Source organism: Psammomys obesus, unplaced genomic scaffold (assembly GCF_907164565.1).
Source record: "Psammomys obesus unplaced genomic scaffold, mPsaObe1.curated_primary_1811, whole genome shotgun sequence".
In the NCBI taxonomy this organism is placed as follows: domain Eukaryota; kingdom Metazoa; phylum Chordata; class Mammalia; order Rodentia; family Muridae; genus Psammomys; species Psammomys obesus.
Window position 1 is genome coordinate 12,297,554 of NW_026596073.1, and position 15,499 is coordinate 12,313,052.

At 42.1% G+C, this 15,499-nt stretch overlaps 1 protein-coding gene across 2 annotated transcripts in view; it reads left to right on the forward strand.

Annotated features, from left to right (window-relative positions):
* Mdm1 (Mdm1 nuclear protein) overlaps positions 1-12,491 on the forward strand; it is a 29,883-nt gene extending 17,392 nt beyond the window's left edge. For both annotated transcript variants that reach the window (XM_055626218.1, XM_055626217.1), the window contains exons 13-15: positions 7,966-8,215; positions 10,077-10,136; positions 11,501-12,491. In XM_055626218.1, coding sequence (XP_055482193.1) covers positions 7,966-8,215; positions 10,077-10,136; positions 11,501-11,613 — 423 coding nt within the window. In that variant the 3' untranslated portion in view covers positions 11,614-12,491. The remainder of the gene's footprint in view (positions 1-7,965; positions 8,216-10,076; positions 10,137-11,500) is intronic.
* Positions 12,492-15,499: the final 3,008 nt, after the last annotated feature.

Sequence of the window (15,499 nt, forward strand, 5' to 3'; positions counted from 1 at the left end):
TGTAGGCTCAGTCTTTAGAAAATCCTGCCTACTGTATGTAGAAACACCACTGTTAGCTTTCAGTAAGGCAAGGCAAAGGCACTGGAATTTACTTATTTGCTCTTGACATTTTATTGTTGCTGATATGCTTTCACTTATTCTTAGTAGTGACTCATCAGAAAGGAAAAAAAATACAATCTGTTGTTTGATAGTTGTGTTCCAACCATGTTTCAGGCACAGTTAAGCATGGGAGATTAAAAACTAAAGACTCAGGGCTCACTGAGCTTACATCCTGCTGGAGGGTGGGGGTCACAGCCATCATAGCAAAGGTATAACGCACAGATAGGTCTCAGTGCTCTGAGAAAACTAAGATGGGAAATGAGTGGGAAGTGGTCAAGGAGGTCCTCACTGACAAGGTGGTATTGAAGCAGAATATGAAGAAGGTGGGGGACTGATCTGGGCATGTGAGGAGATGCTCTAGACCAAGAGGACAGAGGCAAAGTCTCTGAGGTGAGAGGACCCCCGATTCATTCAGGTCCAGTCATGTGTTCTTGTGGCGGGAACAGAGAATAGTTTGGGTAATGGTTTTGAGACCTGGTGCTGTGCTAAACTGTGTAGGGCTTTGTAGATCACAGAAAAGGCATACACGTTATTTTTAGCGAGATAGGAAGTGTGGGAACGGAAAGGAGTGACTTGATTTGACCCAGGCTTTTCCAAATTTACTGTAGTCATTGCCCTGAGACTGGACAACAGGGAGCGAGAGCACACGTGTGAAAGCAGCGGGCAGTCAGTATCGGATCCAGGAATTTGGATTTGGTGGGAGGTGGCGAAGGTCTTCTGATGAACCCCAATTCTGGAGGTACACTGAAGATGTATGTGCCAAGAGGTGCTGAAAGATGGGTTGTGGCATGGGAGGAAGAGTAGAATTAAGGACGACTGAAACATTTTTGGCCTGAGCAAGAGGAATGGAGTTGCTTTTTAACTGAGATAGGAAAGATGGATAGGAAAATATGTGTTAGAAAATAGCAAGAGTTCTCTTTAGGACATGTTAAATTTGAGAAGTTTAAAAGGTCTATGAGTAGACATGCTGATGGGAGCTGACTATATGCATTTGAAAAGCTTGTCTGCAGAGAGATAGTGGATGCTCATATACGTGTGTGTGTGTGTGTGTGTGTGTGTGTGTGTGTGTGTGTGTGTGTATGTATAAAGCTACAGGTATTTGAAGACTTAGGCAATAGGTGTTGACAGGGAAGAGTAGGTGTAGGCATGTGTGAGTCTCGGGTTTTTTATATTAGGAAGTCGAGAAGTAGTCAGAAAAAAGAAAACTGCCAGTAAGGTAGTGATAGGAAACAGAGATGATGTGGGGCTCAAAGAAAAGGAATATCAAAAAGGGCTGAGCTGTAACTCAGTAGTAGAATATTTGTCTATCATGTATAGGGCCCTGTGTTCAATCCCTAGTACTGCCAGGAAATGAATAAACAAATGAATAAGCAAACAAATAAATAAAAATATAAAACATTTTTTATTCTGGCCTGGAGACATGGCTCAGTGACTAAGAGTGCTTGGTGCTCTTCCAGAGCTCCTGAATTTGGTTGCTGGCACCCATATCAAGTGGCTAATAGTCCTGGTAACTCCAGCCCCTGGGAATCCAGTGCCCTCTTCTGGCCAGTGATATTACTCCCACAAATGGCATTCACAGGTGCATTCAAGTGGGCACCTGTGTATACATACACACACACACACACACACACACACACACACACACACACACACCATGGAGAGAGAGAGATAGAAGAGAAGAGAGAAGAAATATGAGCGTTTACGCTGCTCGGTCAGTAGGGATGAGACTTAAAGTCAGTTAGAATCTTGTAAAAGCCGAAATGTAAGCGATTCAAGGGAACAGGAAGGGAGAGTTAAAGATAACTGCACATTGTGTGTTTGTTGCTGGTAGTGGCAAGAATTGAGCCTAAGGCTGTGAGCATGGGTGGCAAATGCTGTACCATTGGCTACATTCCCAGCCTCCAGAGACAAGTCTTTCCAGAGCCTTTTCCAAGAAAGTAAGCAAAGAAAGAGTAGTGGGTATACAGGGGGACCAAAAATGGACACGACAAGAGCATGCCCATTTGGTGAGGAAGATAATTTTAAAGAAAAAAAAAAGTCAAGACACAGGGCTTACATAATAATTGTTATTGATTAGAAAGAAAGGCTGTAGGTGCCCTGGGGAGCAGCGGAGGTGCTATCAGGCACACTCCTGGTCCCTCTACTCTTACAAGAGGGAGAAACAGCCCTGAGAAGTGCTGCTGAGCACGAAAAAGGTGTGAGCGAAGTGTTTGGACAGTTTTCTGACCATGTCCTGGGGACGTGGGAAAAATATCCTTGTCTAGAATGAGTTTGAGAAAGAACATATTGACCTTTTAGAGCATAGAGGAGGAAGCTTTACAGGGTCTAGTTAGAGCGAAAGAGGGAGCAGGGAAATGCATGTTGCAGGGCTCTTAGGGGCCATTTGGGTTAGTGGTTACAAATTTGATGTCTTTAGGGCCAGAGCTGTAGTGAGTTGATTTAACTGGCCTTTGTGATATGATTTGCCAATAGCATGACAGAGTGAGAAAGAAGGTGAGAAAATTATGTTATATTGACGGCAGTGACTGGCTGTGGAAGTTGAAGATGCTGGGAGGAACCCTGCTCGGTGTGGACGGGATGGGGGCATTGGGGGGGAAGGTCTCCTCAGATGTAGAGACTAGCTGTCGCAAGTACACTGAGGATTAGTGGGACTTGGAGCTCTTGCTCCTCAGTGTGGGGCACACGTGCAAGCGCACACTGAAAAGTAGGGAGTGTGGTGAGGAGTTGATAATGGCTGATGTGTAATAGAAGTCATTCAGAGGAGATGTTGGTCAATTCTCCGGGCATGGTGGAGTTTGCAGGGCTGGAGGAGAGGTCCAAGATGGGATCAGAGCTTAGGTTTCACTGCTTGGACCCCAGCTCAGCTCATAGTTGACATCATTAGATATGTGTTACATGAATGCTGTTGGAGTGACAAAACCTAGGCCGTTTCCTGTTGCACATTCACATGTTGGCTTATGAAAGGATATATGACAGTAGACATTTCCTCGGGCCGATGAGAATAAATGTTGGTAATCATTTGCCCCATGTGCTCTCTGCCCCTTTGGACGTCCAGGCTGGCGTAAGGCCAAGGCAGCTATGCACACAAGCCTGACTCGGCCTCAGTGGGGTCCTATTTGCCACTGTATTTATGTGTGTTATCTTAATTTGCTGTGGAATTAGTTTCTTGAATAACATCCTAGAGTAGTACTAAATCTTAACACTTTAAAGCCAATCTCTGCTTCACAAGGACTTCAATACAATTGTAACATTTTAGTTACAAACTTCTCTGAAAAAGCATATTTCTACCACCGAGTAGATAGATGCTGCTGTGTGAGTTTCCTGCCACTTACGTTGCAGGGCTGCCTGGGAGCTGGATTTGGTTACTTCTGTTGGCTGAGGAGAGGAGTCTTTGAGCTGGGCACGTTGTCTTGGTTTCCCGTAAGAGCTGTTGTTACAAATGAAGTTACAGTCTTAGCCTTTCGTAGTTTGGTTATCCTTGATGAAAACTTGATTTTTGCTCTAGGCATGAGGGAGAATGTATTATAACACCGTGGACTTTTTCACTCTTGACTTCACGTTGTATGCCTTGCACTGTGGACATATAGGGGCAGTGACCTGAGTAACTCCCACGGCATGGGAGTTGACTTGTTGAATCTTCAGAATGGTGTCGGAGCAAAGTATTGAGTTTAGTTAGGTGACGACAGCAGTGTCGCCTGACTGTCTCTCTCCTGAGCAGAATTTGACTTCTGTTGATTCATCCCACAATTTTGACTCCTAGACAGCACTGTCTCATACAAAACTTTACTTTTTTCATGGTATTGGTTTGGTCATTAAGAAACATTTTCTTACTTGTTTTGTATTTGCTTTTTGAGACAAAGTCTCGCTACATAGCCCAGGCTGGCCCTGAACTCTTACAAGAGTGGCTGAATATGTAACCCATTTCCTCTTTTCTTTTTGTAAAAATTATTTTTAAATTTTTATTTTTTACTTGTACGGTTGATTTTACCACATGTATGTCTGAATACTACAGGCATGCCTAGTGCCCCTGGGGTCCAGATGAAGGCGTTATCTCTCCCATATACGCAGTTGGAGATGGCTGCAAGCCGTCATGAGGGTGGTGGGAACAAAACCAGTGTTCTCTGCAGGAGCAGCCAGAGCTTTAAACGGCTGAGGCATCTCTCCAGCACCTATTTCCTGTTTCTTCAGTGCACACTGACCGTCCCTCCCTCTGAGCCTCCTGAGTTGTGGGCATTAGAGATGTGCATTACACTTGCCTCAGATCTTGCAGATGATCTTAAGAAGCCAGTGCGCATCAGCTCATCCTGCGCAGGTGTCTTAGCCATGGGTGCACCTGCTAGATGCTGTGGCTCTGGCTGTGAGCAAGAGTAGACCTTGGGGGAGACTCACGTTAGTCACACAAAGAGTACAACACAACAATGAAAATGAACAAGGCTTCAAAGCTGTGTTATTATTTAGTGCTTTTCTTTAAGGAATGGCCTAGTTATGACATTTGAGTACTTCTTGGGGCCGGAGCAAAGCTCAGTGGTAAGATCTAGCTTAGCACAAAGAAACTTGTTTGAAGTCGAGGACGTTCTTACCAGTCACAATTCACCTGATTAGAAGGATGGGAGAGAGGAGCATGCACCTGCCTTATACAAAATTTCCATGCAGAAAAGAACATAGGGTTTTAAGAAGCAACAGCTTCTGCTCTGCTTGGAAAACACCCTTCCGGGTTCTCTGCCAGGGCAGCTTCCATGCCCCCATCCACATGGTCCTAACCACAAAGCCTCACCCATCCCTTGGAGGTCATTTGTAGTTGGATTTAATTCACAGCACTTCTTCCTACCAGCACAGGGTGTGGCAGGGGTCATGGCATGGCACCAAGCCAGCAAAGATAGTAAGTGGAAATTTCCCATCATCTCAGAAGCACGGGGAGCCACTGAATGATTTAGGAGGGAACTCTGCCACCGAGGGGTATGCTTAGCCTTGAAATAGTTTCAGTTGTCTTATAGTAGAAGCAAAAGTAGACTGTGACCGCCTCAAAGGGACAATGTCCCAGTCCAGAGAGGAGACATGATATCACGAACTAAGGAAGGGGGTGGGGAGCAAAAGTGGAAGTGGGTGATACAGAAGGACTCTGTAAGGTGATAGGTTAGATAACGGAGAGGAAAACTGGAACACTGATTTGTGGTTTTCTAGCTTTCCAACAGGAATTGAGGGAATGGTATATACTGAGTTAAAGTCATAGGCTTATTTTGGAGAGGAACGTAGGGAATTTGATTTTTATCCACTCCCTTTCATATTTGGTGGCTTCTCCTGTGTGCCGGTGCTAGGCACTGTCCTAAGAGTTGGGGACACACACACACACACACACACACACACAAAAGAGTTGGGGACACAACTTTCTGACTTTGTGGAACTTCCCTAATCTTGGGAAAAAATAGAGTATTTTTTTTTCTTAAAAGATAATTTCAGGTAGGAAGAAGTACTATGAATTCAAGCTCAAGTGACATCTGAGTGAGGGCTGAGGCTCTGTGGCTGCAGTGGGTAACACTTCAGGGGAGACCAAAGGAGGGAAGGGCCCTGGCAGGGAACCAGGCGGGGTGTCTTCCAAGCAGGACAGACAGTCTCTCTCAGCGATGATTGCTCCTTTTATTTGTTTTTATTCACAGTAGTTATACATAATAATATAATAATGGTTTATTATGATATTCTGTATTTGACCCTCATTACCTTCTCTTGTCCCCCTTCTACTAACTCCCCAGTGAATTCCCCTTCTAGCCCTTCCTTCCTTCTCCTTCCCTCCTTATCCCCACTTGCTTTTGTTGTGTGATCCTCACTATGTTTCATTAGGGTTTCTTACAGAATCCTTCATGAGTAGCCAGTGAGTGGTCACGCTACTGAGGAGAAATGTTTCCCTTCCCAAGACCATAACTACCTAAAGATACTCAAGGAGGGGCTCACCCCTCCCCATAGCTACCATTATGTACCTATTAGTCCTTAGCGAGAGGGGAGAAAGGTGTGAGGTGGATTTAGAGGGAAGAGAAAGTAGGAAATAAGGTTGGCAAAGCGGTCGTTGAGGAGTTTGGATGTTATCCTACTGGCACTGGGAGGCCTTGGGGCTCTGACTCACAGGGTAAATCAAATCACTGGCTGCCGTGGGGAGCTTTTTTCTTCAAGAGTTGGCACAGTGCCAGTAAAGAGGCTTGAGGCTCACAACCAGATCAGTTGGTTTTAGTAAGCCTGAGGATCCCTTCAATTAAAATATTTTGTTTCATTTCACTCCTTTTAGCAGTTGTAAAACTGAGAGAACAAAACCTCTAAGTTATATAGGAAGAAAAAGAGAAGACAAGTCTTAGTGTGGTCTGCAACTGACTGACTGTAGGAGCAAGGGGAAGCAAGTGGGAGACTTGTGTTCTTCTACTGGATCCTCTTGGGAGATAGCCGTCAGCTCTTCAGTCACAGATACCTTAGGTTGCAAGCTGTTAATGTCATATCCATGGGTTCAAATGAGATGACAATGGAAGGTCTGTTGTGCCTGTGTCTGGCTTTGCTATTTTGCAATCTATTAAGCACAATTGGCTGGGTGGTGGTGGCACACGCCTTTAATCCCAGCACTGGATAGGGTGGTGAATCACTGAGTTCCAGGCCACCCTGGTCTACAGAGCGCATTCCAGTATATCCAGGGCTACACAGAGAAACCCTGTTTTGAAATACCAAGAGAGAAGGAAGGAAGGAAGGAAGGAAGGGAGGGAGGGAGGGAGGGAGGGAGGGAGGGAGGGAGGGAAAGAAAGAGAGAGAGAGAGAGAGAGAAAGAAAGAAAGAAAGAAAGAAAGAAAGAAAGAAAGAAAGAAAGAAAGAAGAAAGAAAACCAGTTATCAGGAACTCTGAGAGTCAAGCTGCGCTGTCACTGTGGAAAGCGGAAAATATTGGCGAATAAGAAAGGACTGCTTCAAGCCCACACTCTGCTGAGGGTCATTGTTAGTCTGACGTTCTTAGTTACATCAGTGTATAAGTAACTGGTATCCCCCAGGCAAGGCTTCATCATCTGATTTTTTTTCCTTTTTTATATACTAGCTTTCTTTCAGATTGCATACATCTTTCTCTGTTTAGTGTTTTTTTTTTTCCTTACTTAGCTCTACTATGAACTTATTTTTGCATCATTAGACATCATTTATTTTAATGGCAATATGGATGCTGGCTCTAGTTTAAAATTTTTAACCTGATACTATTGTTCAAATACAATTTTCAGATTTGTACCATTTCATATTTATTTAAAAACATTATGAAGAAAGCCATCTGCAGGCTACATTTTGGTTCATATTAGTATTATCTTCTGTAAATATTCCCTAAGCATTACTAGAGTTAAGCAGACACAGTTGTAAAGTTGATGTTTTGCTGGGCTCCTGGTAATTCTGTGGAAGGCTCCTGTGTTTGTACATCTTTGTCACCTCTGTAAATTGTACTTAATTTCTGCAGTTTGGTAAGTGAACAGTTAGTACTTCAGTGCTTTCATTTTGTGATTAAAAAAATTCTAGTGAGGTCGGGTGTTCGCTGCACTTTTATCTGTCTGAATCATTGTAGGCCTTTTCCTGCTTCATAATGAAACTTACCTTTTATTGCTTCTAAGGGGATATTTATTAGCATAATAACAGTCCATTGTTGATCCTGTCTTTCCAAATTTTGCCTTTTCAAATCATTTTAAATGTACATTTATTGTTCTATCGGCAGGTCTGTTTTTCTATGTTGGTTGTTACGCACATAGCCTTCTCTGCATGGACACTTTGTCACTTTCCTCCATATTGTCTGTGACTTGTGGCTTCTACATTTGAATGTTGGTTCTTTCCTTTTGCACACACGTGTGCATCTTTTTTTGTCATCTAGAGAGGAAACCACTGTGCTGTAGGTCTCGTGACTTCTCCTGCTGCTGGCATCAAAACAGTTGACCCCTTGCCTTTGCGTGAAGATTGTGAAGCTGATGGTCTCAGATTTGCTGAGGCTACTCCTCCAGCTTTGAAAACTCCAGATCATCAGACAAACACCTCTGGACAGCCTGTTCAGTGTACCCTGCCTCACTGGTATCCTTCTAGAAGGATCCAGGGCTGCCTACGAGATCCTGAATTTCAGCATAATTGTAAGTGTTTTGGTTTTACACTGATAGACAAGTGTTATAAAAAGGTACTGTATATTGAGAAGTTCTATTATTTAGGCATTTTTCTTCTTCTTTTTTTTTTTTTTTAGTTGATAATGGATCCACCTTTCCCTATTCCTTCCCTCTCTTTCCCTTCCTCTCTTCCTCTCTGCCTCTCTATCTGTCCTCCTTCCTTCCTTCCTTGTTTAATTTTCTTCCTTTCAACAGGGTCTCATTAGGTAGTCTAGGGTGATGGATTTCTGTAAACGGGACAGATCTCTCTTTTGGATACTGAATTGTGCTGCTGCATCCCAGTCCATATTTCACCTTATAAACTAAAAGGTGTATCTCAGGGCCTTACCGAGGCATATCCAGGAGACCTACTACATCTTACCAAGGCTCATAGGAGACCTACTAGGTGCCAGTAGTGTCTCTTACTTAGGCAGGACAAAAAATGCCCCTGGAAATTTGCCTGCTGTTGCTCGGATGTGGAATTCAAGATCTGGTTTCCTTCATTTTTGTTAGACATTGCTGTGCTATTTGTGCCCTTCCTCCATCACACTGGGAATTCTGCAGTTTTTATTCTGTAGCTTTTGGATGTGCTATTTTCTTTCTGCTGGTTTTGGGGTTGTCTGTTCATACCCACTGATTTACACTTACGTTTACAATGATGCATCTTGAGCTGGGTGTCTACCCGTTCATTTCACTGTTACCCCATAGACCTTCTTCCTGGTTCATTGTGGGTTTTTTGTTTTGTTTTGGGGGGGAGGTTGTTTGCTTGTTTGTTTTCGAGACAGGGCTTCTCTGTGTAGCCTTGGCTGGTCTAGACTTGCTTTGCAGACCAGGCTGGCCTTGAACTCACAGAGATCTGTCTGACTGCCTCCTTCTGCCTCCTTGAATGTTGCACCACTCCACCTGGCTGGAAGTTTTCTTAAATAGTAATTTCTTCCTTTTCTGTTTTCTTTGTGCTGCTCCTGTCCCAATGTGTAGGATATAAGGTCACAGTAGCTCTATAAACCTTTAGAGACACAATTTTATCCCATTCCTGAGAAGAGGCAATTATCCAGCTGTGTAAATTTAAAGAAGATTTTTGTTCCCTGGCTGTTGCTTAAAAAAGTTTTCAGAGCCTCTGCTTCATCTTGCCTTCACTACAGCTTGCAGGGAGTCTGAGCATTTGTACCCTCCCCAACACCCGCTCCTCAGGGTGGGGCGGGGACAGACTCGGGTCACTGCTTCTTCTCTGCTCTGCCGACTTTAGACTCCTGGCCCCTTAAGCACATTATATGCTTATCTCTCCATTTGCTTTTCATTCCCCAAACTTAGGTACTTTTTTTTTCCTTTAATTTTCTTTGTTCTGTGGGCTTCTGCTGGCTCTCTCAATATGTACATTGAGTTTTCATCTCAAAGGAACCCTACTATGTCTCTTTGAAGTAATGAAGTTATGTCAGTGTTATCACTGGAAAGAATTCTAGGCGCCTAGTCATAGTTTATGTTCTCACTTCACACATTAAAATCACCCAGTGGCCCTTTGATCAGTCGTTTCATGACTGATTTACTCATTTGCTATCTCCGGTCAGCTGAGTTGGGCAACTTATAACGCACAGAAATGAGGTCTTGTGGCTCAAAGGCTGGAAGGTGCACGGTAGAGGGGCAGCACCTAGGGGCGGTGCCCTCGCTGCACCATCCCCTGGTGGAGCCTCCCTGCTGTGGCCTTGGGTGGCAGGCCGTATATCTAAGATCTAATCTCCTCATGCAATTTCAACAGCGATTCAGTTTCACCATGGATTTTGGAGGGGACAGACCATTCCATTAATATGTGATGGTGGTTAGCTAAAGGATAATGTCTTGTGTCTTCTTCTTTAAGTGAGAAAACCACGGATGGGCAGTTGGCAGTTCCCTCAATACGAAGTCGTTAACAATAAAGGTACGTGGTGGTCAAGATCCGCGTCAGCTCCTCTCTAGTTTGCTTACATTTGTCTAGCATTTCACAGATATGAGTAGTTCCGCAGAGGTTCCTATGGTAGGTCCTCGAGACCTGAGGTCTGGATGCAGTTTCTCCCATCTTACACTGGAGTTGTGTACTGAGGAGTCTTTCCCCAGCAAACCTTGCCTTCTGTCAGCAGAGGCCAGGTCGGCCTGCTTCCACCTGTCTGTCTCAGAAATTTGGTCTGATGTTACATCTCTGTTTTTTCAAATGCCTGAATAATCTTATCCTTTTTTATCTTTAAAAATGTGTAATTAATGAAAATGGACCCTTTTTTTCTTCTGTATAATCTACATTCTGTCAAATGTTTTGATATTAATAAAGGCAAGAGGAGTTTTGAATAATCAAAATGACTTGTCCTATCCTGGGAAGCATGGCTGGAATCAGTAAAGTGGCATTAATTTATGAATTTATTGACTTTGAGTAGGGAAATAAATTTGAACTTAGTGCTCTTTACAGTGGACACTAAGTACATTAGAACATTTTTCTTTTTTAGCAAGTTTTTAACTCTAGTTCAAACTAGAAAGCAAGTTGTGTTTTGAAATACAAATCTGGCCACTTTGAATCTACTTCTGCCTTTTGTCTTGCTGGGATAACAGTTTTTATAAGCAGGTGATGGATTTGCTCACTCATAATGTGGACTTCTCTACCAAGAAAGAGTAGCATATTGCCAGACATTTTCCCCTGACATTAGTGAGACCTTCAAAGTGATATAATAAACCGTGTTAAATTACAGCATTTTAGAGATTTATTTTTATTATTTTTGATAACATGTGTGTGGGCATGTGCACATGCATGCAGGTACCCTTGGGGCCAGAGGCCTGGGAATGCCCTGGAGTCGGAGTTGCTAATGGTTGTGAGTCCCTGCTGTGGATGCTGGGACTTGAACTCATGTCCTCTGGAACAGCAGTTATGTGCTCTTAGCTTCTGAGACACCTCTCCAGCCTCAGCATTTTGCTTTAAATTGAAAACCTTTTGCTCCAAGTAGCTGCACTTCTGAAAGTAGGATGGCGTGTTCCCTGAAAATGCTGAAATCATAAGCTGTGCTGAATTTAATGACGTTATGGGATTTCAGTGATGTGAAAAAGGTTCCCTGTACATGGGCATGTTTGGCCTCTGATAAACTTGAAAAGCAGCCATGAGCTATGATGAGTTAAACTCCATTTACCAGCTTTCTTTTTCCTGATAGACCCAACATTGCTATTGACTTGATGGTTTCAATTTCCTGGTAATAGTACATTAAGCATAGTATTGTTCTGTAGATATTTTCACAAGGATGTAATCCTGGAATTCTCTCATTTCAGATGTAGACAGACTGTCTGATATCTCTACTCGCTCTGCTGCTTCCGGGCTCCGGGCATTCCAGACTTTAGCACGTGCTCAGAAGAGGAAGGAGAATTTCTGGGGCAAAACATAAACCCGCTCTTCTTATCTAGAGAAAGACTGGTATCATCATTTCTTACTGCGTTAAGATTTTCAGAGTGTTTGGGTTTCTTTCTGACACTTCCAACTTAAATTATTTGATTTTTCAGTTGGCTCATCTTACCCAGAAAATTTTAACACAGCTGTATCTAAATTTAACTCTTTGGGAATTCCTTTGCACTTGTCTGAACACAAACGTGTAGATTATGTAGTTTTTCACACATTCCTTTTGTATCAGGTGTTGGGGGTAGAAGTCTGAATGTCATCTGTCCAGAGAATAATCTAAAGGGATAAAATGAAGTTAAAATTAAGAACTCCCAAATTATATTCCCTCTCAGGTTGGTTCTAGGCATTTTAACAGGCATAGATGTTATGAAAGGAATCTGTCGTCTGCGGCCATACCACCCTGAACACGCCCTATCTCATCTGATGAATCTGTCATTCTTTTGACTTTTACTTTAGTGTTTTTATTAGCACCTTCTGTACACAGTTGCAGTGTTAAAATAATTGTACTTTGAAAATCTGGCTGTATATATTTTTCTTATTTATGTAACAGAATTTGCTGAGAGAATATGTATATTTTTGATCTTTTTATGTATTTGTATAATGACTGGTGTATGTTTGAATAATGTCTAATTTTGAGAAATTATTTGTGTAATGGAGAATTAGAATTTTGTAGACATTTAAAAATGAAAATTAAGTATTCTTGGCTTCTCCAGAAAGTTATCATGTGGAAGAAATACTTTCTAGAAGCCGTCGCCTAGAACTGGTAATCAAGCATACTACTTTTGTAGCTGGCAAAAGCAGTGAAACTGGGTCTACAGTATTTTTTTCTGTACACATATAGGGTTTTAAAAGTAGATTCATTAAAAATTTCACATCAACTTTGTGATTCTATTTTTTCATTTCTAGGACATAGTTAACTGTTGCTTACAGATCAGAATAAAGTTAAGTTTCTACTAAGAATGGGCTTTTGTAAACATATTACATACAGTGTAAAATACTACATGTAAACTGCTTGTTATGGTTTGGGTTTTTCTTCTTTTTTAGTCAAGAGAGAATCTCCGTATGTTCTAAGGCTGGCCTCAAACTTACAATACTTCTGTATTAGCCTCCTGAGTATTGGAATTACAGGCATGTGCCATCTTGCCTGAAAAGGTTTGGATGGTCAGTGACATCCCTCAGATATCGTGTGTCGAAAGCCCATTTGATAGCACTATGGGGAGATGTAGGGGACTCCCGAAGGCGGGGCCTAGTTGGAGGAGTCAGCTTGCTGGAGGGTGCCTTTGAGGGGTATATTTTGTCTCCAAGTGTTGAACTTTGCCAATCTATGCAGATATGTGAGACCTGGGACTTGACCTTAAAGAGTGAGGCCAATTACAGTCTGATGCTGCAGACAGCTTCAGGTTCAGGGTACTTTTTCACGCGAATGTAATAAGGAAAGTGATGATCCAAGGAAGGTGGTTTGAGTTCAGAAAATACATGATCGGAGAAACATGTAAGTAAACACTGGTAAGCGCATACTATTAACAAAGCGGCCCTTTCCCAGAACCTTCGCAGGACAGACCAATTCAAAACGTAATTGTCTGGCTCGTATGATAGGTTATATCTGGGAAAGCATGAAAGCAAGGCAGAAGGCTGTATCCAGATTAAAGGCACACTGAGGACAGCACTCACTCCACCAGATTGGGTGCTGTAGCTTTGTTTTGATGTCTAACAAGCATAAGCATGTCTTATAAGTTGATTGTAAATGTGTAATAGAGGAGGCATGAAATCACGTCCAAGAACAAGTATGGGAACAAAATGCACCTGAGGTGGAAGGCCCTCTGCCTTTTTTCCTGGAGTCTCTCACTGTTCCCCAAGGCATTGCTCCCCATGTGTCATTCTTTTGACCATGTTCTGACACACAGGCCCTGGCCTTCATATTCTGTGTGTCCTGGCTGCCATGAGGTAAGTTCTTTCTTCATCATGCCTGCACCTCCATCACCTCCATGATGTTCTGCCTTGCCGTGGGCCCAAAGCACAGGAGTACCACGGACTACCACGGACTACCACGGACTGTGACTGTGAGCCAAAACCAGTTTTTACTCTTTCTTTTTTTCTTTTTTCAGGTATTTTGTTGCAGTGACAAAGTAGACAATAGAGTAGTGAAGACAAAATATTCAGACTATCAGTGCCCTTGGTTTAGGAAACAAGTTCTGAAGCACTTGATTTGATGAAAACTACTTTTGTAGATCATTGGTTTACAATATATTGTCAAATACTTTATATTGTTATGAAATTGTGAAGAAATATAATGGATATTTGCTTATGGATATTTGCCTGAATTCCAGTGACTTTTCAAAGAATTTGCTCATGAAAATTTACTGAGCCTCTAAATACAGAAAAAAAAGAGCTTGGATTCGGGCACCACCCAGCTTTCAGTGCATAGATTAGTGTCTGTCTGTACAGATGTTCTCTGAGGCTTGAGTTTCTTTTTGAAACTCACTGTCCCTAGGAGTTCTGAGGTGTTAATTTTCTTCCTCAAAGGTTGACTCATTTTGTTGGTTCAGAAAATTTTCAGTGACTGACAGTAGATCTGTAGTACAGCACAGACTATAATGTTTGGGTACACCCATTACAATGAATCAGGCCATAAGAACTAGATCTACCAGCTATCAATTGCTTTAGGTATGGTTTTCATGACACTATTCTCTTTGGGTGATGCTTTATATCTTCAGTATATTAAAGACTACCCCTAAAAAACTACCCTTAAAAACTCAATCAGTAGCTCCAGGGAGATAATAGTTTTAGGAATCATCATTGTTTCAGTAATAGAAATAGCTCCTTGAAGGGCGTGAGTTTGAACTGATGAGTTATGTTATGTTAGAACAGGCCATGAAGTTCCTAGTATTTAGAAAGAGCTGTGAATGTGAATTCATTTTAAATCAATTTTATCTGGGCATATGTTAACTGATATTATTACAGTTAGATCTTGACGAGTTTGAACAGATAAACGCATCTGAAACGAGTGCATCAAAAAAGGAAGTCTGTGTATTTCAGTCCCATGTTTCCCGATTTCCTTTTGTGATCATGTTGCTTCCACTGCTGGTCCTCAAAGCAGCCATGACCCTGAGTTTAGAAAATGTTTGTCTGGGTTTCATTTATATTTTTGAATTCATTCATGTTTTGGTGTGCACATTTCCTTTTTAAGTTATTTGCTTGCTGCAAACTTTTGGATTGCTTACAGTCTGAGGCTGTAAACAATGTATTTGCTGTTTGCATTGTGAGTCCTTGTGGGGAGCTATGTTTTTTGCTCTTTTTCAGAAACACTCCTGCCTTTATTTATCTTTAGTATAATTTTCTTTTTGCCCCACTATGAGACAAGGGTCTCTCTGTGTAGTCTTGGCTGGCCTGGAACTCAGACATGTACCTGCCTCTGCCTTGGATTACATATGTGCCACCATGTCTTGATTTGGTATCTTTTTTTTTTTTTTTTGAGCATATGTGTTAAAGGTACAATATAGGTACAACATAGCCAGATGGGTATCATAACCTGGTGGTGTGTTTTTGTCTAAATTAGCATTTCATAAGCCAGACTCAGGAGTGAATATTTGAATGTAAATCACTATAAAAGGTTTTTCCCAAATGAGCACACCTCTCCTCTCTTCTCTCTGGCCCTGCATTCACTCCAGGAGCTGACATTCTCCGTGTTCTCAGTACAGATGCATACGTGTGTATGCGTATTTGACAAAGTTTGTATGTTAATTTTTGGTCTCATTTCTGGATCCCTTTGGGAGTCTGAATTCCAAGTTAAGAACATTTGAAGAACAGGATAAATATGTTTGGTCTTTTGGTGGGAAACATCATGCAATTTAAGCAGAATCATGTTCACTTTATAA